This window comes from Phaethon aethereus, assembly GCF_964289735.1.
Source record: "Phaethon aethereus genome assembly, chromosome: 1".
Classification (NCBI taxonomy): Eukaryota; Metazoa; Chordata; class Aves; order Phaethontiformes; family Phaethontidae; genus Phaethon; species Phaethon aethereus.
This window is the reverse complement of record NC_138575.1, coordinates 205,798,869-205,826,669: the sequence shown is the minus strand read 5'-3', so window position 1 is coordinate 205,826,669 and position 27,801 is coordinate 205,798,869. Positions and strand designations below refer to the sequence as shown.

Here is a 27,801-nt window from a genome sequence, read left to right as displayed (position 1 = left end):
TAAAATAGTAAATTTAAGTACTTAGAACTGCAAAAATCAAGACACTGGAACTGCATTTGTGATTTTAAATTTGTTCCTTTTTAGACGTACATTATTTATCATAAACTGTCATCACACAATTACTTTGAACATTTTCCACATAATTCTGACTCAAGTGCGTAGTCATTACTCAAGCGAGTAAACATTTAGTGGCAAACTTCAACCAATCTTTACCTACAAGAACTTTTATGGGAATGAAGAGATCTGATGAATATACTACAAAGATACATTGGCTAATAATGTTAGGAAACACTGAATTTTAAGTATTCTCCTGCATTAAATGCTCCTGAATTAATATAAAATTAATTTATATGACCAATCAAGCATCCTTTCTTTAGGGCTGCTGTTTCTCCTTCTGGAACTATGTTGTAGCCTAAATTGCAGAAATGTCAAAAAATGTTGAATGTGGAAATCCACACTGCTTGGTGCTCCTGGTAGCCCTCAGTACTGCGAGGTAGTCTATAGCGGATGGAAATGAAGGAAACATTTCAACTTGTGCACACGGAATAGCAATAATTGTTCATAATAAATGCAAAGACATTTTCCTTTAGGATCAGTTTCCTTCACAAACAATTTGTTCTGTAAAATCTAATAAAATCTACAAAAGAATTAAAAAAGGGTAGAAAACCTACTGAATGTAATGATGAAGATGTGAAGAGGGATTCAGACATTTTCCTGGCTGGAGAGTTAGCACAACATACATACACACACACAAAAAAACCCTTAATGTAAAAATGAAAGGAGGAGTGAAGAGCAGTCAGCAAAATTCCCCCAAAGCCTCTTCTAGTAAGTAACACAAAATGACATATTCTTGCATTAATAACATTATTGCTATACGGTTTCATAAAACTATTAAATGTGTTCCTCTTACTATTCAAACTTGTGCACAAGCTCACGTCACTGTGCAAGTTTTCTAATGGGGTTTCATTTTAACATTCCCTGCACGTCATCAAGCGATTAGCCGAAAGCTAGCAGGCCGGCCCCGGGCAACGCACAAGCACACGCGGGCACACGCAGAGGAACTACCAACACCGATTTCCGAGGCTACACCCGCCGCTGTGGTTTCTGTCACCGACCGTGTCTCGGCCTCGCTGTACACAGCCCAGGTGCTGGGGGGCTGTAGGGGCCGCTGTGGGGAGAGGCCGGCTCCAGTCGGTCCCAGCAGGTTCTACCCAGCTCCAACGGCCCCACCGCAGGGCACAGCTGAGCCCCTCAGACAAGATGGTGGCACCTGTGGGAAAGCGTTATTTAAAAAAGGACAAAACACCTCATGGAGGTGTGAGGGGTGAGGAAAAGAAGTGAGAGAAACAGCCCTGTGAACACCAAGGTCAGTAAAGAAGGAGGGGAGGAGGTCCTCCAGGTGCCAAAGCAGAGATTCCCCTGTAGCTCATGGAAGAGACCACAGTGGAGGAGATACCCATGCTGCAGCCATGGAGAGCAGGTGGATCTTTCCTGAAGAAAGCTGCTGCCATGGAGAGCCCATGCTGGAGCAGAGAAAACTGTGAGGAGGAAAGAGCAGCAGTGAGGAGCTGTTACGGACTGACCACAATCGCCATCCCCCATCGTTCTACAAAAGTAATCATAGAATCATGGAATCATTAAGGTTGGAAAAGGCCTCTAAGATCATCAAGTCCAACCATCAACCCAACACCACCATGCCCAGTAAACCATGTCCCAAAGTGCCACGTCTACATGTTTTTTGCACACCTCCAGTGATGGTGACTCCACCACCTCCCTGGGCAGCCTGTTCCAATGCCTGACCACTCTCTCAGTAAAGAATTTTTCCCTAGTATCCAGTCTAAACCTCCCCTGGTGCAACTTGAGGCCATTTCCTCTTGTCCTATCACTAGTGACATGGGAGAAGAGACCAACACCCACCTCACTACAACCTCCTTTCAGGTATATTTTAAGAAGTCTCTATTTATGAATTTTGTTTTCTCTCAAGCTAACTAGGCCGATATTTTTTATTATATTTGATAAAGGAAAATACATGAATATACTTCACACTGACCTTGCCAAGAACGTTTCCTTTGTATCAGGTGTACCCAATAAAAGTCTTAACTCCAATTTTTCCTCTATGAAACCTGTTAGACATCTCAGGTAAAGAATTTTCACAAATATTAAATACATGTAATATTTGTCATGCATTATCAGAAGTCATGTATATTTTTGCAATTAATAGGTTTTAATTAAATCTTTCCAGAAACATCCAGTTACAGATCAAATGGTAATTTTTGAAAGTTAAAAAGAAAGTTCCAAATTCTCAACTGTCAAGTAGCAGATAATTGCCAGTGAAATCTAAAGAAATAATTGTTTTTTAAACTTTGTGGTACTTTTCAGTGTTTCTTGAGTATCTCTTAAAAAGTAATTACAAAGAACACCACATATGTCTCGATTTATCTACGTTGCTAACCTAGAAACTTCTGATCTGGACTGGATGCTATAGCGAACTACTTATGGCAGCTTTGACTTAGTAAGTCCTGCTTTTCATAACCTGTGAGATGGATTTTCAGAGCTCTCCCTGCACTTCATGCTAGCACAGGTATCAGACTACTTGCACTTTCTTTTAAAACTAACCTGGTATCTCTAACCTACACTAGCGTCACAGAAATAACTGCCACCTAGACCTACTCACAGGTGATTTGGTTGCATACAACATGACGGCTGCTTTGATTCTCTCTTAATACCATTAACCTATGAAGATACATTCAACAAAACCGCAGCCTGCCATGCTGACATAAAGTAGTTCAAATCATTGTTTGCTGCAGGTCATTAAGAAACTAGTAAACAGGCTATTTAACAAAGATGCTAATGTAAATTTTCCATGACAGCAGTCACTGGTATCCTGCTGACAAATGATAATGTCATTGCAACGTGTCCTTAGAGCTCAGTAATTACTTCTGTATTCATGAGTGTATTTGGCTGGAAGTTTACCTGATCTGAATGTAAAAACTCTCAGCAAAGTTTACACATACTAGGTGCATCAGGTGCATGTATGACATGAATATGTTTGAAATACTTCTAAAGAAATAATCTGTTCATCAGGAGCATTACACTGTCTTCTTTCCGCCACTCAAGATTCTTCCTGAAATACTGCATTATTAAACTATTGCTTTAGCTCTTTACCTTACAAGACAATGCAATAAGAAAATGTTTCAAGGAACAAAAAGTGAAATACTTCCAAAGAACTGCAATAAAATAGCTTTAAAAGTATTCTGTCTACCTGTGTGAAACAGGTTTTTGTTATTTCAAAAACCACTAGCATACTTTGAAGCATAGTTTTATGATTGTGATTCTTTAAAGCTGTTTTTAAATTTTCTAAACTATTTGAAGGGCAACATCTGAATTTTACTAGTTAAGACACAATATCTAATATTTCTAAATGAGTTTTACACAGTAAAGTGTCCATAATTTTATTTAATTTACCATCAAGTGCATAAAGAAATAAGTAACACTATTTGAAGCATCAGTGATAACAGGTGAGAAGTCGTATTGGATGGGGACAGTCTCAGAAAACAAGAAACTATATATCTTTAAAAGAGGAATAATGGGGAATCCAAAGAAAACAGAACACTTTGCCTAACTAGGGACTATGGAAAAATTGAATATATGTGTAAATGGTGAACTGACAAGCATCTGAAGAATAATAAAAAGAGCCAATATGGATTTTTCAAGAAAAAACTATGTCAAGCCAAGCTAATTTCCTTATTATTCCTGGAATACTGGTTAAGAAAAAGAAGAAATTTGCTGCATCTTGAGTACAGTAAGACTTTTAATATTTTTCCATATCAAATTCTCTCAGGAAAATGAGGGAAATTACATCTACACGAAAAAAGCCATAAAGACAGTGTGTGACTGCTTGAAAACCTCTTCTCAAAGAACAGTTATCAGTACCAAATGGAGATTTTTTCTTTCAAGCTGGTTCCCTCAGAGATTCCAAGCCCAACTTTATTCAATATTTTCATTAAAAATATGCATTACAAAGTAAATGGATAAAATTTGTAGATGAAACCAGGATGTGTTAGGGTTACAGATGTCTGGAGAACAACTTCAGAATTCAAAACTGTCATAATAAAGACATAATCCAGAATTTTAAAATAAATAAGTAAATAAATAAATAAATAAATTTTGGAGCACAATAACCACTAAGAAAAAACGAACACCTAAAATGCCAAACAAGGAAAAAGGACTTGCAAGTTAAAGTGTATTAGAAATGACCTGTGAATCAACAGTGCAGTATTACTGAAAAGGAAGAAAAGGGAAAATCTCATGTTGTCAAGAATTTTGCAGGTAAGATATGGGTGAGGATAATTTTCTTCTAGTTGTTTCCAGGGAGAATGCAGCTGAAGCAATGCGAGCAGTCTTCAGTGCCATACTCCAAAACACACACAGTCTGGAAAGAATACGGCAGAAAACAGCAAGAAAGAGAAAAGGGCTGAGAACGCATTATCTGTGAAGGAAGACTGCAGAAAAAGTGTTTCTTTTAGTCTAGGCAGGTAAAGACTTGACAAATCTTCCAGGATATGGAAGATTGTTAATAGGAAAGACAATGATCGATTGTTACCAATTGTTCATGAGATAGAAAGACAAAAAGAACCCAGTTTAACTTGCAGTAAAGACTATATAGGTCATATATTAAGAAAAAAAATGAGGGGGAAAAAAAAGCTTGAACAGGACACCCTTGGAAAGTCTTTTGGCAGAAATTCTAAAAAAAAGTAACAGATAAAAATCTCTGTGGGAAGCTCTAGAGTATTTGATCCTTCCCCAGTGCCAGGGGACTGGACTATGTAACCTTTGGAAATCTATTCCATCCTTGCATTTCTGATTCAATGACCACATGATGTGCTTTAGCAAGGACCATTTATGGATTTTTTAAAACAGTGACATAGGGTTAGATAATTTCACCTTTTGCAGAGAAGTATTTTCTTCCCCAAAAGGCACCCCTGCTTCCCTTGTCCTTACTTAGAGATTACAGTCCTATTCAGCACAGCCAAAGACAGAGGAAGTTGCGATAAAATGTACTTTGGATAATTTTTATAAATACATCTACATGAATGATTAGGACCAAATCTAACATATTTTAAAAGATGCTCCACGAATAAACTTTCTATGACTAATCCCTAGCTTCACAGGGTATGAATCACTGTGTATTAAATATTAAATAAATCAACAGCTTTAAATTTAATTGCTTTTACGGGATTTTAGTGCTAGATGAGATCACTACAGCACTGACTTGCTTCACATAACTTCACCTAGTAATGTAGCAGACATACCCACCTTGATGTTGGTTAGGATAATGCATAGAATCATAGAATCATAGAATCTTTGGGTTGAAAGGGACTTTTTAAGGTCATATAGTCCAACCCCCCTGCAATGAGCAGGGACATCTTCAACTAGATCAGGCTGCTCAGACCCCCTGCAACCTGACCTTGAATGTTTCCAGGGATGAGGCATCTACCACCTATCTCGGCAACCTGTGCAGTGGTTCACTACACTCATTGTCAAAAATTTCTTCCTTAGATCTAGTTGAAATCTACCCTCTTTTCGTTTAAAACTATTACCTCTCATCCCTGGTAAAAAATCTGTCCCCATCTTTCTTATCAGCCCCCTTTAAGTACTGGAAGGCTGCAATAAGGTCTCCCCGGAGCCTTCTCTTCTCCAGGCTGCACAACCTCAACCCTCTCAGCCTGTCCTCATAGGAGAGGTGTTCCATCTTGCTGATCATTTCTGTGTCCCTCCTCTGGACCCGCTCCAACAGGTCCATGTCTTTTCTGTGCCGAGGGCTCCAGAACTGGACGCAGGACTCTAGGTACGGTCTCACCAGAGTGGAGCAGAGAGGCAGAGCGACCTCCCTCAACTTGCTGGCCACACTTCTTTTGATGCAGCCCAGGATACAGTTGGGTCTTCTGGGCTGCAAGTGCACATTGCTGGTTCATGTCCAGCTTTTCATACACCAGTATGAAAAGTCCTTCTTGGCAGGGCTGCTCTCAATCCCTTCATCCCCCAGCCTGTACTGATACTGAGTGTTACCCCGACTCAGGTGCAGGACCCTGCACTCGGCCTTGTTGAACCTCATGAGGTTCACATGGGCCCATTCTTTGAGCTTGTCCAGGTCCCTCTGGATGGCATCCCCTCCCTCAGGTATGTCAACCGCACCACTCAGCTTGGTGTCATCTGCAAACTTGCTGAGGGTGCACTTGATCCCACTGATGAAGATATTAAAGAGTCCTGGTCCCAATATAGACCCCTGAGTGGGACACTGAGGTGCATCTTCACTACACATTTTTTAAAGAAGAAATAGCTGGATAAAAACAGACTTGTCTTGACTATCAGAATACTTGTAGGAACATACACTTTTGAATAAGTATCAGGTATGCATACAGCACTTAAGGCATCAAAGACTGTTCTGATTTTCTAGTTCTAGTTCTGCAAACAGGTAGCACATGGCTATAGCTGAATGGCAGCAATTATCCCATCTGCAGCTTTTGCGGTGTGGGGGACGGGTGCTGGAAGCCAGCTAGATTTGAAGCAAACAGACAGATTTATCTGAGATAAACTTTAACCCTACTGTGGAGAGAGTAATGCAAGTTTGAATACAGAGAGGCCAAAACTGTGGGCTGAAATTGCATCTTTTAATGCAGGCAATATTGTATGAGCTCTAATTAATGTGAAAATTCAGCAGAAAATAGAGTCTCTCTGTGTGTGTTAAGAAAAATATTAGATTACTTGATCTTTTTTTCCCCTGGAGCTGAGACATATTTTCATGTAAGTAACTAGTGCTTTGATACGAAGTATAGATGGTATGATGGCAGCATATTTATATCTCAAACATGCAGTCTGTTAGGAACTGGGAGAGATAAGACTGGATCACAGGACACAGGTGAAAAGTATCATTGTTATTGGCAATAAACCTCACTAAAAATAATTTTCACAAGCAATTTAGTGTGTCAAATTGCAGTTACATTCTATAAGTATGATTTTGTAAAAACAGTATTGAAGGTTTCCTGGTTACTATGCTTGAAAGGTTTTTTATCAAATTTGCTTCATTTCATGAGTTAAATAGACGGAACAGAGGCTTCCTCTCAGCGATTTCACCATCCCCTTTCTCCCCCTGGTTCTGGAATTCAGACTTGTCCTTTTTGCTTACCCAGCATCATCAGTACTGAGGCTTCTGTACCTGGAGCTGATGTGGTGATTCTGTGATAGTGGCATGCACAAGCCACAGAGGAACCCTCTCACTCTTCCACACGGGTGGCAGCACTAGGGAGGTGAACAAGAGAAATGAGCTAAAAAACTACCACCTTCAAAAAAAGGGGAACTTTCAGGGTTTTTTTTACAGGAAATGACAATTAGGTCAATATAGCAAGATGCTCTGCGTAGTGAATAGATGCTGTTCTTTACACTGTTCTGACATCTTCCTCACTCTGCTGCTTAGGTTATGTCACAGAGGATATGGCAAAACATTTTAATAAGAACTAGGAAGAAAATGAAAAATATTTTCCATCAGCTGTTGGCAAAGTGTGATGTTTAGATATGTTTTGGGTTTTTTTCCTCAATAGAACCCAAAGAAACCATCTTTTTCATTTAGGGAAAAACAATTTTTATTCATAATAATTCACATTCCAGATATTTGTATTTATCTAAGTTGAGATTCAGTCTCCTGATTACTTTCTTCTGGTTTCTTCCCATCTTTATTCCATGATGAATTCAGTTTCACTGCAAAGTTTTCAAGTGTGTGTGGGGCCTCATTGTTACTGTGGCTGTTGTTTGCTTAGATGTAGAATCAACATCCTACTCCCAGTTAAGAAAAGCAATATGTAAGTACTGCATGATTCAGAAGGGCCATATGCAGTGCCTAGAAGAGGGACGTACAGGTGAATAGCCTTTCTTAAACTGTACCCTCCCTTTCAGGGAATGACCAGGTTGGCCAGACGTTGCAGTGTGGCTGATTACCACCCAGACACCTCAAACATACCCAGGGGAACCCTTCCTTTGCTGCTTTAGAAAAGTACTCAAATGAGTAAGTATAAAACCAGGAATTAAATACACTTATTTTAAACACTATTTCATGTAAACTTACTGACAGTTGGTCTAACTCATATAGTACGTAGAAAACTAGCAGTAACTCACTTTGAATTCAGGAATTATTATAATCGATGGGCAGAAACCAGCATCAGCAAAAGTTGATCCTTTTTCACTGTATAAACAAGGCCAGATGGGCTCAGGTGGAATGCATTTAAGTTGGTGCATTTTCCCCACACGCACACCTCTAATTGATGAGGAAATTGCCCCATCCTTCAGAATTGCCTGGCATTTACTACTGCGATAAGCTGTACTTAGGAAAGACACATTGCTTCAAACTTTCGTGCTTTCTCAGGTACATCCCATGACGCAGCCCAGGTTATAAATCTGTGCCAGAAGAAACCTATTACACCATTAAAAATGTAACAAAGACGAGATCAAATTTAAAGGGCATAGGTTCCAATTTTGCTCTTGTATCAAATTCTCAGGGACTTAAGCTGTCTGGGAAGTATTACAGAAGAATCTCACAATACTAATTGATTGAGCAATAAAATGGCAGATGAAATTCTATATAAAGAAAATGCAAAGCAGTGCACATGGGAAAAATAACCTTAACTATACATACACAATGATAGGCTCCAAATTAGCTATTACCACTCAGGAAAGAGATCTTGAAGTTTTTGCGGATAGTTTACTGAAAACATTGTCTGCATGCTCAGAGGGAAATGGCATTTTAGGAATGATTAGGAAAGGAAATGAGTAAAACAGAAACCAGTTTTACACCTGAAAAAATGTGTCATATACTGTGTGTTTTGTTTTTCAGAAAGCCATAAGAAGCGGAGAGAATAGTGACAAGGACTGATACATAGTATAGACTATAGGATACAGGAGGACACCATAGATGGAGTAGGATTCTTAACATTTTAAGAGGTGATTGAAGGGTGATATTAAAAGATATATAAAAATATGGATGATATGGTATGGTAAATTGTTTTTACGTCTTTTTTCTTACAGAAGTGTCAGGGAATGGTCAATATAAAAATAGGTTTAAAACATACTGAATAAACTATTTTCTTAGAATGGAATTATAGAGCACATTTGCATAGGATGCTGTGGACACTGCAAGTAAATATATAGGAATAACGACTGCAGGCAACTCTTCAACACAAGGAGCTCTATGAAATCTTCAGTTTAGCAACATTAACGCCCTGGTTGTCAGGAGGTGAGAGCACTCAGCAAGGAAGAACATCTCCAAAGTCCCTTCAAGTTTAAATGAAGGACTGCTCAGCTTCTCATAGTCTGCCCTAATAAACCACTATCAGTTAACGTTAGACATAAGATACTGTTCTAAATGGACATTAAGTCTAACTTAATATGGCAGTTCTTAATTATATCAGTGTTGCCACATCTTTCTCAAACTGAAATAATCCTGACTGATAGAAGCATGATTAAAGCATAATCAGGATTTTTCACTTTCCACAGGACAACCACAATAACCTCTCCTTTCATGGTCAAGGTCTCTTACCATATCACTTCAATTTCTGAAGGTAGATAAGTTTGCAAAGAATGATGTCATCATACAGCATGGTAGAAAGGAGCAGCACCAGCGGATGAACTTATTCAAAGCCAAATCCATTCTACTACACTTGTTTCACTATCAACATAACACTCTTAATGAGAAGCACTATTAAAAATAATTACCTGTTCTGTCTACCCTAGAATTTAGACGAATGAAAAACAAGTGAGAAAACACTGTAAAGAAATTTCTGCCACTGAGAGGAAACTGTATCTTGTTCTGGTGCCTCACTAATCTATTAGGTGCTGCTGGTACCTCTTCACAAAAGGTGATGTGAGACTATGCCAAAGGGTGGAATGTAAAACGTTCTACATAGATGATTTGTATTTTATTTACTTTTTATTGCCCAGAAGTGCTAAGCACTTCACAAAAGACATAGCCTTGTCCCAGAGTTTACAGTCTAATGGATCTATTTGACAGATATGTGAGCTACAACATTTCATAAGGCAAGAAAGGACTAAGAAAGGACAGGGTGTTGAGTCAATTGTTTTCTCCATCATTCATTTATTGCTGAAGCATTTTCCAGTGACCACACAGTGAAAGCTGCAATGAGAATTAGATTTGAAGCAAGACTAAATGACTGAATCCAGTTTTGGGGCAGAACTCTGTGCCCAGATGGCTGTGCCATGGGGAGCCTTTGTGGCACAGGCATTTGCCTACTCTGAAGGAGCTCATTTAGCAGCACTGGCACACCGGCCAGGGTCAGGGTGCTGTCTGTTTTCATGCTGTCACTGCCTCGGTGCACCCAGAACCTGGTGGGGAGAGGTGGTGGTAGATCTTTATTTCTGTGTCTCTTCCTAGTAAATTTGCTCTTCTCCTTTCTTCCTCTCTGTACTCCTGTCCTGGTTTCAGCCAGGATAGAGTTAATTTTCTTCACGGAAGCTAGTGTGAGGCTATGTTTTAGATTTGGGATGAGAAAATGTTGATAACATGCTGATGTTTTGAGCTGTTGCTAAGCAGTCAAGGACAGCCCAGCTTCTCGTGCTGGCCTGCTAGCAAGAAGGCTGGGGGTGCACGGGGAGCTGGGAGGGGACACAGCCGGGACAGCTGACCCAGGCTGGCCAAAGGGATATTCCATACTGTATGATGTCATGCCCAGTATATAAAGCTGGTACGAAGAAGAAGGAGGGGGTGGAGGGACGTTCGGAGTTATGGTGTCTGTCTTCCCAAGAAACCATTACGCATGATGGAGCCCTGCTGCCCTGGAGATGGCTGAACACTTGCCTGCCCATGGGGAGTGGTGAATGAATTTCTTGTTTTGCTCTGCTTGCATGTGCAGCTTTTGCTTTACCTATTAAACTGTCTTTATCTCAAACCATGAGTTTTCTCACTTTTCTGATTCTCTCCCCCGTCCCACGGCGGGGAAGTGAGCGAGCGGCTGTGTGGGGCTTAGTTGCTGGCTGGGGCTGAACCACGACAACTCCTAATTGTCTCAGCCTATCCTTGATAGTTAGCGCAGCTTCACTTTCCCTCTTTCTCAGTCAAGTCCTCTTCTCCCTCACAAAGTTACATGTCTCCAGACACATAATGACCTGCCTTTTTGATAGACTGTGTAGCTGGGATTTGCATTTTGGATGCAAGAACATATGAATATGAATCAAAGCTTCTACTTCGGCATGTGGGTATTTATCAGCACATACGCATCACAAACTCTGCCCATACTGCAACGTGTCTGTCTCCTTCATATCCTGCTTTTCCTCTGGGATTCCCATAAGGTGAATGCCTCTGCTATCTTCTCTGCAGTTTTATTCCTCCTGGCTAATATACGGCCTTCATTTCTTCTCTAGCACAGATCTTCTCATATTCTTCCAGTTCCTGCAGGGTCTTTTCATAAATGTATTTAGTCCAAGCGCAAGACTATCTGATCAAGAAAATAGCCAAAGATTTCCAATCCTTGCCAGAGGGAAAAAAGATCATATTCATGCATCTTGCACAGCAGGATTCACTCAGGTGCTGTAGCGGATAGTCAGCCTCTCAGCTGATGCTCTAAAGAGCGACTCTTTCTCTAGTGGCCTCCAGGCAAGAGGAGCTGTTATGTGCCCTAAGGCAAAGCAAGCATTCGCCAACAACAACCAGCAGTCCCTCTCCAGACCCTCTCTAGTCTATCCCCTCTGTACTCTTTATACATTCAATAAAACATGTTTCAATAATTTCTTAATTTCTCCTCTGATATTTTATTGTTGAACTCAGAGATCTGTTCCTCTTTCCTTTCATCACCTACCACAAACTTCACAACCTGCCAGAAGGGAACTAGGGGCAGGCAGGGACCCCAGTTCAGAAGTGGCTTCATGCAGCAGCTCTCAGGCAGCCACCAGGAAAACATAAAAACTCTCCCTTCTGGTCTCCTCTTGCTTGGCAGTGTATGGCTGTATTGAGTGTATGTGGCAAGGTTCTGGGGAGATGGGGGTGTGCTGCATGGGTGGCGTCCGAGAGGAGACACCATGAGGTACCCCCATGTCAGACAGAGCCAGTTTCATCCAGCTCCAAAACAGACCCACTGCTGCTCAAAACTGAGCCCATCAGTGATGCTGGTGGCACCTCTGTGATAACACATTTAAGGAAGGGTAAAAAAATGCTGCACAGCAGCTGCATGAGAGGAGTGAGAAAAATGGGAAAGAAACAACTCTGCAGACACCAAGGTCAGTGAAGAAGGAGGGGGAGGACATGCTCCAGGCGCCGGAGCAGAGCCTGTGGAGGCTGCGCCCCTGCAGCCTGTGGAGAAGACCATGGTGGAGCAGATACCAACACTGCAGCCTGCGGACAACCCCATGCTGCAGCAGGTGGAGACACCTGAAGGAAGCTGCAGCCCATGGACAGCCCATGTTGGAGCAGGCTCCTGAAAGGAGCTGTGGCCTGTGGAGAGGAGCCCACGCAGGAGAAGGCTTTATGTCAAGAACTGTGGCCTGTGGAGAGCCTATGCTGGAGCATTCTGTTCCTGAAGGACTGTACACCACTGGCAAGGACCCATGCTGGAGCAGGGGAAAAGCATGAGAAGAAAAAAACGGCAGAGACAAAGTGTTATGGACTGACCAGAGCCCCCATTCCTCATCCCCCTGTGCTGCTCGGGGGGAGGAGGGAGAAGAGTCATGAAAGGAGGAGTGAAGTTGAGCCTGGGAAGAGGTGTGTGTGGAAGGTGTTTTATAGTTTTGTCTTTGTTTCCCACCATCATACTCTATTCTTAATTGGCAATAAATTAAATTAGTTTTCCCCACGTTGAGTCTGTTTTGCCTGTGATAGTAATTGGTGAGCAGTCGCCCTGTATTTATCACGACTCATAAGCTTTTTCATCTTATTTTCTCCCCCCTGTCCTGTTGGGAGTGAGGGAGCAGCTTGGTGGGTGCTCGGCAGTCAGCCAAGGTTAATCCACCAGAGCAGCAGTGAGTCTAGAAACAGACCTCACCTTTCTTCCCTTCCAGCCTTAACCTTGGTAACATCCCTGTTACCTTTTCTGTTCCAGTTTTTCTGTAAGATAAGTGCTGTGATCAATTATTTGATCGTCTGCCATTTACTTTTCAAAACTTACTGAAGTGGGATTTTTCCCCCTTGACACTGCAACTCTTTTTTTTTTTTTTTCCTTGTGCCTTTTAAACAAAATTGCAATGTGGCCTCTTTCCCTTTCTTTCCTCTGCTTTCCATAGCTGCAGAAATGATCCTGAGATGTCTAAGCAGGGGATTGTCAAGTAGAGGATGGGATTATTTCCAGAAATAACACTGAGTGATACCATTACAGGAATACTGGGTTCATCTCTGATAGTCAACATTAGAAAGCAAAGCTAGACAAATGCAGGTTTTAACAAATGAGTGTAGGTAACAACTGGAACAACTTACCCAGGAAAGTGATGGATTTGCTGTCTCTTGAAGTCTTTAAATCAAGATTGGATGTTTCACTAAAATATATGTTCCAACTCCAACAGAAATTACAGGCTTGATGTAGGAACTGCTGGGTGAGACTCTTGGTCTGATCAGATTAGACCGTTATATGAAACGGTTCCTTGTGGACACTCAAATTAAATTTAAATTAACATGTTACCATTGTATTTGAAAAAGACCAAAGCATATTCCTCAGCTGTTGGCAGGCAGTAACTTGCTGTGCCACTATAACAAACATATGTCTAAAATCCTTATTTTTTATACATATTTGGCATGAATTCACATGAGTAGGTGTCATCAAATTAACCAGATGTTCTACCTGTTTCCAAGTTCACTTGCTCCTAGTGCTAAAGAACCAGCCAGCCATTATGGAATGGAAATATTATTCCATTTTCATTACTTTTTTACTTGGGTTTACAAAGTCAAAAAGTTAAATGCTAAAGGATGAAAGAAAGGAGGAGCCAATTTTTGGGGAGAATTTAGGGAGGTGAAGGAGGCAAGGCAAAGAAGAAGAAAAGACAGACAAGCAAGACCAAAAGCAGAGGTCACAAGAAGCCAAGGGAAAATAATGTGAAGCACAACCCTGCAGATTCAGAGGAAGGATGGGAATACGTGGAGGGACAATAAAGGGAAGGAATGAGTATTCTGATATGCAAGTGAAGTCTGTTTGACAGTGATCTGCAAAGAAACCTCTCAAAGAGTACTTTATTTACAGGAACTCTGCACTCTTCCAAACAGATGTACACACAGACACAGTCACGCACACAGCTGCACGTGCCCATGCAGATAAGTTTATATCTATCTATCTATCTATCTATCTATCTATCTATCTGTTTTCAATGCTCCTCGCTTACTCTTCTGGGTGTGTGGTTGATGCTAAGGAACTCACAGTATTGCTTCAGAAACCACTGTCACCCTCTGCAGCAATTAGAGGGGGTGTCTTTCACCCCAAAACAGGAGAGCTTGGGGGCATGGGACATAGTAATACACTCAGGAAGTAAACCAGACTGAAAGCAGGCAAAACTCGGCTCTTGGAGAAAATGTGTGTGTTTGAACACAGAGCCACAAAGTTCACCTTAAAAATCAATATTTTTTCATATTACCAATTAACATTTTAAAATTAAATTATTGGAGCTCCAATCGTTCCCTGTGACTGACAGAAATCTCTCTGCAAAGCCATATGTAAAACTAGAAGCTCCCTTCTCTGACATACAGCTATTGTTGGATGATTTCATTACCTATCATTTATTATATATATCTTTTAATTATTAACTACAATATCCCCAGATCTCTGGCAGCCGCTCTGGGGAACTTCCAAGGCTTGGAAAGAAAAATCCAAAGGCATCAAAAAGAAGGGTCCAGACACAAAAAAAAGCTGTGTTATTTTTCCCACTTTAAAAAAAAAAAAAAGGGAAAGAAAAAAAAAGAGAAGTCGGCGGCGGCACGGGAGCGGCGAAGTTTTCCTTTCATTAGCTCTCCCTCCTTTCGGCATGAGTGCCCAGCGGCGCCGAGCGCTTCCCTGCTCCCGTCCCTCTGCTCCATCCTCTGCCGCAAATCCGGCAGCGAGGCGGGGGTCCCGCTCCCCCCATGCGGAGCGCGGCGCGGAGCCCCCCGCCCTGCCCGCCAACCGGAGCGCCCCTGCCGCGCCGCTCAGCACATGCAGATACGCCCTGCCACCTTCATTAATAATAATTGGTACTTAATAGCACCAGCCCCGGCCGCGCGAACGAGGGGCTGCGGCGGCCGTGCCTCCCCCGCCCCGCGCAGAGCCTGGGGCAGTCACCTTGCCTGGCCCTCTCGCCCTACGCCCGCGGCACAAACTTCCGCTCCGCTGCGCGCCCGCGGAGGTACGAGCGGCAGAAAGGGGAAAAAATAACCCCAAACTCACAGAAAAAACCCCGTACAAAAAAACACCACCGACAAACAAACGCGTCGCTTTCGCGGTGGCTGCGACCGCCGGCGCTGCAGTGCGCGCCCGGAGCCGCGGGCTCTTCCGCGGGGCGGCGCGGCACAGGGTCGCGCGCGCACGCGCGCGTACGGCCGCTCCGCGCCCGCGGCGGTGCGGGCGGCGGCGGCCGCGGCGGGGGGGGGGGCGCACGGCGCATGTCCGCCCGCGCCGCGCCGCTACTGGGCGCGCCCCCCCCCGCCGCCAAACTCACCACCATCTTCTGCATGTGCAGCGCTTGCAGCCGGACAGAAGCCGCTCCCCGGCGATGGAGACTGCGGGAAAAGCCCGGCGCGGCGCGGCGGCTTGCTGAAACGGCAGCGGCAGCCGGGAGAGGGGCAGAGCGCGAGCGGGAGAGAACAGCAAACACATACTAAACCACCACCACCACCAAAAAAACAGAAAAAAAAGAAAAAGAAAGGAGGAAACCCCTCTCTTTCTCCCCCTTCCTCTTTTTTTTTTTTTTTTAATTCTTGATTTTGTTTGTAGCCACCTCGTCCTCAATGCCTCTCTGAGCAGCGTCTAGCGAGCGAGCGGGAGAAGGCGAGACAGAGAGGCAAGAGAGAAGATGAGGATAATTTGCAGACAGCTTGTCTTTTTGTTTTCTGGCTTTTGGGGACTAGCAATGGGAGCTTTTCCTAGCAGCGTGCAAATAGGTAAGCGCTGCAGCGGGCTGCGTGCGTGTGTCCAGGGGTTCAATCCTTTGAAAAGTGAGTTGGAAAGGAGGCTCTGAAGGCAGTTTGCAGCTTTCTCCTCCAGCACCACTCCATTTCCCTGCCTTCACGAAAACACCGCGTGTGTTTGTGTATGTGTGCCTCTGTGTGTGTGTACATGTATGTGTGCGTGCGTTCGCGTGCGGTAGGGAGGATGCTTCTTGTCTGCAGAACCCGTTCCAGCTGCGGGGTATGCAGAGGCGGGAGGGGAGGAGGGGGTCGGGGCTGATGCCCCTGGGCTGCTTGAGCCCCTCCGGCACCCCCCGCTTTTGCCTGGCTCCCGGAGGGATGGCGAGTTAGGGGCACCGGCGGTTGCGGTAGCCGGCAGGGGTGGGGGGTGAAAGGCAGCGCTTCCTTTCTTTCCCGTCTCATAGTTGGAAAGTTTCGGATTTTGTAGGTCTCTTCCTGTAGTCCCGTGCCTCATCCTCGCCCCTTTCCCATCGGCTCCTGCTTCCCTCCTTTCAGACGTGTTTCGGATGGGACGCAGCTATCTGAATTCTTTCCAGCTCAGCTCCATCACTGCATCATTTCTCGTGGACTTGTGAAGATGCTGCTAATAAGGCTGAGCTTCTCCCTGCCTGCACATGGCTGCAGAGGAGCAAAGTTCATTATATTCCTGTTCAGTGTAGGTTATCCTACACTGAGTTGCTATTTTATTTTTTTTTTTTAATCCAGAAAGCATCGTTCCTCTTAATCAGCCCGCCACTTAATGTAAGAGGCTGTTGAGTAGGTGATTTACCAGTGTGTTCAGTATCGGGGAGATGGAGGCTAAACACTTTCAAAGGTCACTGTAATCATGACAAATCTGGGTATTTATGTATGAAAAGCTGGAAACTGAGAAGTCAGAAAAGAAGTATGAATGCATCAGGGAGGTTAAAAACGATTTAGGACAGTGATTTAACGGCAGCGGTTGTGATTATGAATATGATTAGTTCCTTATCCATTAAAGTCTTAGGACTTGCCTTACTGTGCAGCTTGGGGAAACAGTTGCTTGGTGTTACAAGATAGTAGCTTGCAAATAATTCACCCTGTTTCCCTTGCTTTTTTGCTTTTTTTCTGCTTTTTGTAGGTGGTCTCTTCATCAGGAACACAGATCAGGAATACACTGCTTTTCGATTAGCAATTTTTCTTCATAACACCAGCCCCAACGCATCCGAAGCACCTTTTAATTTGGTTCCTCATGTAGACAACATTGAAACAGCTAACAGCTTCGCTGTAACAAATGCCTGTAAGTAAACATGCCGTTGATCTGACCACCTTACGAGTAAATTGCAGTGGAAATTGCAGGAAACCACATTATTATCTTGCATTGGAAATACATCAGTAAGTCAGTCTTCAGTATAGATACCCTGTGCAGAAGAGCAGAAGGGGCAGCAATCCTTGTTCGTTTCTCACTGGAGCAAAATCCTCTCTCCTGCCTTCTGCTGACTAACCTGATGTGACATTTACTTTAGTGTTATTACTGTAGTTTCTTGCTTCCCAGTTTCTATGGAGATGAATTTTGTTGTTGTAAAGAAAAATTATGAATGTCTCGATCAGTCCCTAAACCCCACAGTTAGTCTTGTTTGCTTTTGAGTATGGCGAGCCTTGCGTGTATTTGAAAATATGTGATAATATTTGTGCTCAGAAATGCTTTTCTAATGGCTGGAAAGGAGACAGGGAAGCAGTGGTGTGCAGGATAATATATCTGAGTTGGTTGACGCTGCAGTTGATCTGGTGATGTCACTTGAGGCAGCCCTGCTCTTATATTCTAGGTTGTAAATGTCTCTTACCATCTCGTAATGCATACATCCTGTGGATATGTCTCTATGCATCCATACATTGGTGCCAAATCAAGTTAGTATCTGATCTACTTGATTTCACAGACCACCTCAACTGGAACAAATATTCTCTTCCTACCATATATTCTATACACACACACCCGCACACACACAGATGCACATACACTGTGAGAGGAAAACAGAAAAAGAAATGCCTTTACCAAATGAGGTAACATTTTTTTTTTTTTTCAAGGCAGACTATAATTAGCTGAACTTCCTACATGTAGATCACCTCAGGGTCTTTAGCTGTGGTTAAAACACATGCTGGATACTGCTTAATCTCTGAAAGTGGCAAAGCATTATTTCTATTTATCTTCATCATGTCAGGCTTAAAAAGAGGAGTTCATGTTATTATGTAAGACTGTGGGATATAGTGTGGCAAAGTGGAAGACAGTAGTAGCATTACTACTTTGATGTCCGTATTTCAGGATTCTATAGGTTTTCCTCTGTGGCCTTTTAAGTTTTCGAATCCCTCCTCTTCATTTGAGAGTCAATTGCCTCTGGAAGTAGATGCCCTAAGCAACATTGCTGAGCAAGTTTAAAATAGAAACATAGTGGAGAAGCTCTTACTGTTTATCGTGCCTTTAAAACAAGCACTATGTTTCTCTCCACTTTCTCACAGCCATCTCTGTGGCACTTTTTAATAGGTAAACATACAAAGGACTGTGCAGTTCTCATGTATAATTTATTGAATGATCGCTAAATTTATTTATACGAGCCTTTGGTACTCCAGGTTTCAGATGACCTTGCCACCTTATTTAACAGCAAAAGCTGCTGAGCTGCCAGAATGGCTCCATTCATTTTATGCAGGAAAGACTGATGTCCCATTAAGTGTGAATTCTATATTAAGCAATGTATTAGTTGTGTTTAGCATGAAAATCGGTATCAAATTCCACAAGGAGAAAACATTTCGAAAGATGCTTTGAAACTGGAGGGAATCAGATCCATACAGGTGTAGTTCATTGAGAAAATACTACAATGCTTGTCAACTTTGGAGGCACTGATTATATATTGCATGAAGACAGATGACATAGTAGCTTTTTTAAACTTTCATTTTTAGTGAAGGAGGAGGGGACTAAAATTTTTGTATATTGAAATCAGTAATTTTAGGTAAAGTCAATTTTCTTAGATTCTGCCCACGCATCCAGTTCTACCAAATAATTTCCGAGGCTATTAGTTTTTGGATTAAGGGTATCGCACAGAATTTCTGTTCGAACGTTAGTGAATTAATTCTGATTTGCATAAATTTAAAATTGTCTAAAATTGAACCACTTCTCTGTGTAAGACTGACACCACAGATATAAAGAGGGTTTGCCCAAAACTTTCTTCATTTAGACTGTTAGCATCAGGTTCTTCTCTCTCATTCCAACCACCGTAGGCTAGGTTATGTTTACCTTGCATTGTTTTAACTGAGGAAAACCTGTCCCCTTATATTTGCTGTCATTTGTAGAAATAGTGATTCATAACCTGATCCTTTTTTTTTTTTAACTGAACCCAATTTCAGTTCCAGAGAGTTTAATGACTCAGAGATGATGAGGCCTTATTTAGGTCTGTACTTCCAACTTAAACCAACATGTGTTTTTGCATTAGTCCAAGTTTGTATTTATTTCACATCTCGCAGTCTTGTGCCAATAATCCTGCTGCTGCTTCTTTTTTTACACGTTTTAATACTGAAGAATACTTTTTAAACAAACCTTCTCCTAATGAAACGTCGGCAAACTGACTGACAACTGAATTAACATATCGCATGTGCCTTAAGCTAAATATGAGCAGAATCCTGCAAAAATCAATTGTCTGATAGCTGGAGGACACCGGCTTCCATGTGATTGAATTTGCTGGCTTGACAGAGGCTTCTAAAGCACAGATGTGTGAGATTTTCTAACCTAATTAAAGAACCCCCACCATCAGCTCTGAATTAAGTGATTTCATGGCAATATGAAATGATAACTCTTTGCTGAACCACTGTGAAACAGCGGCTTTGGATCGTGCTATTTGTGTGGAAATGACTCGGCGCACACGTCCCCAAATACACAGCACAAAAGCCTTAGAGCTGCTGGAGTGAAATGAATATTCATGTGAGTTCAAGCATAAAGCTCTGAGACCGGTTGCCTCTATTTCTGATTCCATTTGCTGCAGAGGTTACTTTTGAAGATTCAGGGCCTGGCCCCTTCCATGTTTTAGGGACAGTGAACGGACTATTTCAAAGGGTATGGATATGGATATAATATGGATGGCATATTAGCAGGTAACTCACTGCAACACTGGAAAAACTGGCATACTTGTTTCTTTTTACTAGATAAAAACACATATCCAAATGTTCACCCAGGAGTATTTTTGGAACGCCAATAATTTTGTATATTCAGTTTAATATCTGTCTTCTAATGGTTCTCTTACATGTTTGCGTTTTCTTTAAACAGGCCCAGAACATTAGTATTTTTGTTCTAAATCATGAAACGATATGCATATTCATATGTTTCATGCATATGAAACAGATAGAGTTAAGCAGATAGACGTTGTAAGTTTGCAAAATTGATCTGATCTATACCAGTTTGGAGATGGTCCTTTTTCTTTCCCCTTCCCATTTGTGTGTTTTATTTAAACTCTCTTCATTTCTTTTCCACTCCATACATTATTCAGAGAACCTCTCTTACCGACAGACAGCGCTGAAATTATTGCAAAACATGAATAGTACAAGATTCTTACTCATCAGAACACAATACAGCAGAGCTGAAACATTTGACTATTGGCATGCATTGGTTTTCACATTATAAGCAGGAATTTCTGCTCTTGATTGGAAACCTACCTTCAGCCTGATTTCCGAAGTTGGAGCAATGCATTGATTTTTGGAGAGGATTGTATATATTTAGTTGAATGCAAAATAATTTTCTCCACTCCGTGCACCATCTATATTACATTAGTATATCTCAGCAACGCAGTCAACATTACACCTGCTTGCATACTTTTAGAGAGGCAGGTCTAATAATTTTACAAAGAGCTGTTTGCCTTCCAGCTCTTGTCTTGTGATTCAGAATTTTTCTGTTGAACTTTCAAAAATCCTTAATGTGTAACCAGTTCATGTACAGAATTAGGCTTAAATGGGGAAGAAGAGAGATCGGTTCAGGTCTTTAATCAGTGCTGCATACTAAAAGTAAAGCTTTTCCCTTTGAGTCTGTTTGACTTCATGTGTATTCTGAGATGAAGATATTCCTCATAAGTGTAATTTGGGGTAAATCAGACATTCCTTTTGTTTCATCTTGTGCACAATTCAGTTCTTACCAGTTTTTAATCCCAATAGATAGAAACCCGCCAAAATACAACTTTGTTTATTATGTGCCAGATGGATTAGAAGACGAAAAACCTCCTGGAGTTCAAAATTCCCTATCTTGGAATAACTTTCCTGTTTTTCGAAGAGTTTGGTTTTTTGACTTTTATGCCCTCCGGGCTCATGCGGGGTTGATGACCTGGAATGGGAGGGTCTGATACTGCCTCAGCAGCGTGAGGGCAGTTTCTGGGTGAGATCCACCGAGGTCGGGGTCAGCCCTGAGCACAGACAGCAACCTCGCTCGTCACCCTGCCCGCTCTGTGGTCTGTCTTTGGGCTTACGCTTGCTAGCGAGGGGAGAGGCAATGTCATTTTGGAGTTAACTTTTCTGCTGAGACATCCCAAAAGCTGAGGAAATAGACTCAAATCTAGTATTGCCTTTATATTGTGACTATCTGTCATTTTACTTACAGCAGTTTCAGCTTTGATTTGCTAAGCTGCATCATAATGGGATTTTCATTAAATTTGGTTATTAATTCTGCTTTATAATTACAACTCAATTTAGCAATAGGAGTGTAACCTTAGTTTAATAACCAGTGTCATTTAAAACCGTGGTGTTCTTTATTTAGCAAGTGAGGTTTCATACAGCTGAATGGTATTTTGCTATTAGGAGCAGTACAGTATTCCCAAGGATGCAGTTTGGAGTATATTGAGAGTTACCATAAAGGCGTACCATACGGTCAGGTTTGAACTGCAAAAGCAAATAGTGTGCCAGTTGGCTAGAAAAATGGAACTGGATTAAATCATACCCTTCTAAAATAGGATCAATTACAAAAACCCATTTGAAATGACTGTTTTGCTTTAATCCATGGAGTTTATCTTAAACTAGACCCCAATTACTGAAAACAGTTTATCTTAAAATTTCTATCATTAGCAGTTGCTGATGGAGTCAAAGAATATATATGTACTTGGGTGTCATTTGCCAAAAGGATTCTGTGTATTTTTGAGGTACAAGAAGACCTATATTCAAAGAATTTCATAGCTCTAAATGTGATCCTTGTAAATATCTGTACAACAGAGAGAAAATCAACCATCAATAGCTCCAATCCATCAGAGTGTGGATTTAATTTTCAAGGTTACTATTGTGAAAATAAATGATGGGCCTTTGCTCAAATATAGTCAGATTTCTTCAGTGAAAATTCATAACATGCATTTCCCTGGCATGAAATAGGACCTTTGTCCTAGCATGTTACTGGATGGGCTAAAACTGTAAACTCAAAAGCTTTATTGTAGGCTACAGAAATAATTTCATCTTCATTTCAGAGGATTAATAACAAAGATTGTGTTCCGTCAGTCCTCTTGCAGACGCCAATGCAATGCAGTACTTCTTGTGCAGGACAAAGCACTTTAACAAGTAAATTAAATTGATTAACATCAGCTTTATAATTGTAATCTAAGTTTGTATGCTAGTCAAAATAGCTCATGCATTTCATTTTTAGGTCTTGATTGTTTTGAGACTTGCTTGTTCATGAGAGAGGAAGCAGTCTGCTTTGATTTCTTAACGGTTTTAGATCCTACTATGAATTGCGCAAATTCAGATTGTAAGCAGGTGAAATTCTTTGGGTTTAAACCTGTTGGACCAAATAATCTTTTCTCATAGTTCTTATTCCTTAATATATGACTGATTTAAAGGGGATGAAATTTCTGCTATTGCAAAGGTGAAGAACTCCGTATGATTGCACCAGTGTAATTAAGAGGAAAAGTTGGCCGCCTCTCTGGATTTCCATTCCTCTGGGTAGTTGCCTCGAGGCAAAGGTTTTGGCCTAGTACAGCACCAAGTCTCCTTCTGCCACTTAGGTGGACATACCTGTACCAAAGTTATGAGTTGGGACACAAAGTCAAACCAGGTGATTTATTCTTGTGTAAATTGGGAATTGTTCTTCTGAATTTGGGAAAATAAATTTGCTCAGGAGTACCTGATCACAGCATCTTGTTTGGACATTTTCCTTTAACCATTTTCTCAGAAGTTTTATCACCTTCCCCTGTCTAGTTTGGGTTCTTACATAACTTTTTAATATTTTTTTTTTTTATTTTAAAGATCTTACTAGCTTTAAACAATGCTGACACGGAATCAGTTGTTTGTCAACACAATTACGGGTTGAGTACTCTTAAAAATTCTATATCGATGATGTCTGTTTTCAGGCACCCAAGTTCAAATGGGGAGGCTATCTTACATTTTGGCACTAAGAGACATTCTAGTATTTTCCAGAGTACTCAGCAGCACCTGCCTTCCTGATGGGAACTGCTTACCTGCTTACCTGTTCCTGAGCACTTTGGAAAATCTGTCCTTACCGGCATGGTAACACATGGGTCAACTGTCTTGACTCAAAGGTGTTACTTCCTTGTGAGGACTTTGTTTCTTCCCTGTTCTTTTTCCCATAGTCCTGATGAAGTGTCTGCCTGACTTGTTCAAGTAATTGCAGCTGTTTGTTGAGTTTCTGTTTCCTCATGGTAAGAAGATGGAACCAGAGTGTCACATACCCATCACCTTTGTCTTGGCAACACACTGTAAAGACCTAGCCCGTCCTTCCTCTTCAAGAGGTTCCTCAGAAGCTGGTTATAGATAAGCTTTATGTTGGACTCAAGGAGGAATAACTGGATACTTATTAACAAGCTACTGTTCTTGCTGGGATTTGGCCAGCTATGCTAACATTAACAAATTCCAATTCAAATATTGGCCTTTGTCCTGCAGTTTTTTCCCCAGGCAGAGCTGTCTGTGATTTAAATAGGCGCTCTACCTGAGCAGGGGTTGCAGGCTGGAGCACATTATAATGAAGGAATAATAGGAACCACTTTTTTGCAAGGTGAATACATTCTTTTGTCTCATAGCTCAAATTTTTAAAAGTATTAAATTGCCTAACTCTTGTTATTTTTTTTTTTAATATGTTTAGAAATTGGACTGCTGTTACATAATTGCGTATTTTAAAAGAATGTCATTTGGGCTACTGTTTTCTTATGTTCCATGGGTTATTTCGGTGTGGTATTTATATGCAACCATTGCTCCTGAAAAATGGAGCCTTGTGCAGTACCTTTCTGTATTCTGAAGTCATGTACAACATGAGCGTGACTGCAGTTTTTTTTCTGTAAATACAAAGAGAGCGCAAGAGAAACAAAAAGCACTTACACTTTTCACCAGCTTATTTATTAGATTCTTTGTGGGAAAGGCTTTAAACACATTTTGAAGACTGATATTAAAATACATCAGCTTTTAACTATTCATAACTGTTCCTCTGTTTCTCAGTTGCAGACCCTCTGTGGGATAGATTCTGTGCCATTTCTGCATGCATGCTCTTCCAGTTGCTTTTATGGTGTATTTGCATAGTACTCTCTTAAGCCCATGAAACTGGAACTTCATTTTTATTTGCACATCACCTTTTCATACAATTCAGGTATGTCCAATGAATATCCCTCGAATAGGTGTTCTAGGAAAGTTCACAGGTAGTGAGAGTTAATTACTGAAAAGAATTGAGACTTTTACACTTTGTTTGCCTCCGTTTTCAAATCCATTTCTAAATGGATATGGAATTTACATTTTCACATTGTGGTGAAAAAGGCGATGCATATGTTAGTATTACAAATTATGATACAAAATAATCAGGAGATATTGTGCAAAATATTCTGGTTTTGTTAATTTCTTTCACAATTATGTGTTATGCTTCATTTCTTTTTGATTTCACTGATAATCACATGGCGTTTTTTTCAATGTCAGGCTCAGATCAGTTTCCTCAGTGAGTGAAATAATCTATGTAACACATATTCAAGGCAGAGGCAGGAGAAAGAGAGGCAATTCTTGTAGAGCGAAGGGAGTACAAAATGTAGCATATTATTTGCCTACTTTAATATTCCTGATGTACAGTAGCAGTATTTCACGCTACTAGTTAATGTGAGAGACGGGTTTGTTCAGGTCTGGAAAACATTATTGAGTATAAGCGAAAAACACTTTGTCAAGCACAGATACATTCATGTAAAATTCAGGAGTAAAAAGCGATAATATTTTTGAAAAGTGCATGCACATCAGTACACTTAGCGCGTTGTTTCCTCACCTAAGCTGACAGGGGAAAAAAAAGAACAAGACTTTACAGACCCATGGTCTCAGCAGAGTCATGTAGGACCTTGTATTAGTGGTTTCCTCCAGCTTTTCTGTGTGGATCTGTCCCGGAGATGCTTGCTAATGAAGGCCTCCAGCCTTGGTCATTTCCATCCATTTAAACTGAGAAGAGTGTTTAAGAATGGACTTTTCAAAAACACTGCAGCTGAGAAGATAATTTCCTTTGGAAATCAATAGTCACGTGCTCTTGGCTGACTCAGATTTTCTCACTTCTCTTCCAAGCAGAAAGCACAAGCCAGGTAGGAAGCTGGCTCTTGGGGCTCTTTGCACACCCTGTTAACGCTGTCTCTGTATCTAGCTGTTCGTGTGGCCTCCAGCTGAGAGCTGGTCGGGGGGTTTTCTTTCTCAGGTCCTTTTTTAAATCAGTATCCTTGTTCAGTGCTTCTCTTGGGTGGTAAAAGCAACGGGGTAATACTGTAAGTGATACATTATTGTATAGCTAAGTATTGGAGCTGCTGTCTGGAGGCACAAGAAGTGTCCAAGGAAAAGAGCATAAGAGGACATTGGTGTATCGGGAGGACATACATCTACGTCTGTTGCAGGATTACATACGTCCCGTGAAGGTGTGCGGCTGGCAGGTCAGGAGTATTGCCATATGGAAGTGACCCAAGTTCCAAGTCCTTACAGATGATACAGAAAAGATGTGAAAGCAGTCTGGAGGATGAAGTGCTCTCTGATGGCTATAAGCATCAGTGCTTCCAGGAAGAAAAAGTAAAGGTCACCAAAATAAATGGGAGAGCGGATAGCATGTAGTAGTGTTTACAGACTATTGTGTTCTAAGGCTAGATGGGACCATTTTGATCACCTAGCTTGACCTGGTGAGGAGGCTGACCTGCTAGTCAGCCAGCCAGCCTCAATTAATTTCTTTATCCAATTTTTTTCCAAATAAATCAAGTGTTGAATTGAAGACTGAAAGAATCACAGGTAAATTGGCATGTCTCGACACATCATTTGGATATATCACCCACTGTCTGTGTTGAATGTAGAAGTGATACAGAGTAGGCAAGCAGAAAAAAAAAAAATTGACTACTGGGTTTGTCACTGGTCTTTAATCTAGAGAGATACCATAATCACCGTGATTTGCATGGAGTCGTCACAGTTGTGCAGCTCTGGGACCACCATGAGGTTTGTTCTGGCTGTTTGGTACCGTGTCTTGCCTGCTCAGAGGGGCTGTGTGGGACACCCTTAGCAGCAAGGCTTATGCCACGGCAAGACATGTAAGGACTGGGGCTTTTTTCAAGTTCCCTCAAAAAATACTTCCAGTGGACTCAAATGGTGGGGTTTTTTCCCTCTCCTAAGAAAGAATGTCTCCTAACCCCATAGCAGGGAGAATGGCTTGAAGCAATAGTAATATAAGCTTGGTGAATATGTTCAAAGACCATTAAGTGTATTTTTGCTAACAAATGTACGCTAATCCCCGTTTTTTTGTATTCACAGACTTGTCTACCTACAAATACAACTTAATGGTCATGTATGTTACACATATTTCGCTTCCTATGAGCCACAGAGGATGTGAATCTATTACTGCTTTCACCTGGAAGGGTTTACGCTGTTAGCTTAAGATACCAAGAGTTATGAATTTAGCTTTGGAATTCCCTGGTTTCATCTGCTTTGTGTGTCGGAGGAGATGGCAGCCTGAACACAAACATGGTGATGAATGAGATTTAATGCACAAGAATATTTGCGGAAAGCAAAAGCCTGAATAAAGGAATACAAGAAGTGCTCCCATAGCTGTCTTTGATGATCTGTTGTGTTATTCTGAATAGCAAACATATGTGGAAGGAGGGAAAAAAAGGACAAATCTTTATTTCCTTATACCATAAGTCATTAAACCAGGGAGAAATGATAACACAAGTCCTCAGCAATTAATTATGGTATACCAATAGCTGTACTTGCAGCATCCTACTACTCCATCCATTAAATGGTTTGCTTAAATGAGTTATTGTACAGCTATTACTAAAATCAGCTGGAAAATGACAAGGTGTTTTTAGATAACTAACTCGGAAAAAGAACAGGCACAAGTTAATGCAAGTGCATGTGCGAAGCCCCTAACTGGCGCGGTTCGGCCAGGCGTTGCGTGCGATGGCTTGGAGCCCAGGCAGGAGGTGGGTCTGCTTTGGTTCTTCAGGGACCTTTGCAGACTCAGAAGTGACAGGTTGCCTGGAGTCAGGTGTCGAATGAGTCTGAGACCTTGCAGATGAAATTGCTTTTTGCCCACCGTTCACCCTCAGTTGAGTGGGAGAAGGGGTTCAAGATACAGCAGGAGCTGTGTATTTATGCAAGGGCTTTACTCAGCTTTGGGGAAGGAGGTTTCTGAGGGTGGGGGAAGGACGGATCTGCAGCACTGCTCACTGCATGGGGAATTCTCTGCTTCCGAAGGCAGAGCT

At 41.5% G+C, this 27,801-nt stretch overlaps 1 protein-coding gene across 3 annotated transcripts in view; it reads left to right on the top strand.

Moving 5' to 3' along the window:
• Positions 1-15,637: 15,637 nt before the first annotated feature.
• Positions 15,638-27,801, top strand: part of GRIA4 (glutamate ionotropic receptor AMPA type subunit 4) — a gene marked incomplete at its 3' end in the record, with an annotated part of 250,182 nt that continues 238,018 nt past the window's right edge. For all 3 annotated transcript variants that reach the window (XM_082009469.1, XM_082009470.1, XM_082009471.1), the window contains exons 1-2: positions 15,638-16,108; positions 17,235-17,393. In XM_082009469.1, coding sequence (XP_081865595.1) covers positions 16,021-16,108; positions 17,235-17,393 — 247 coding nt within the window. In that variant the 5' untranslated portion in view covers positions 15,638-16,020. The remainder of the gene's footprint in view (positions 16,109-17,234; positions 17,394-27,801) is intronic.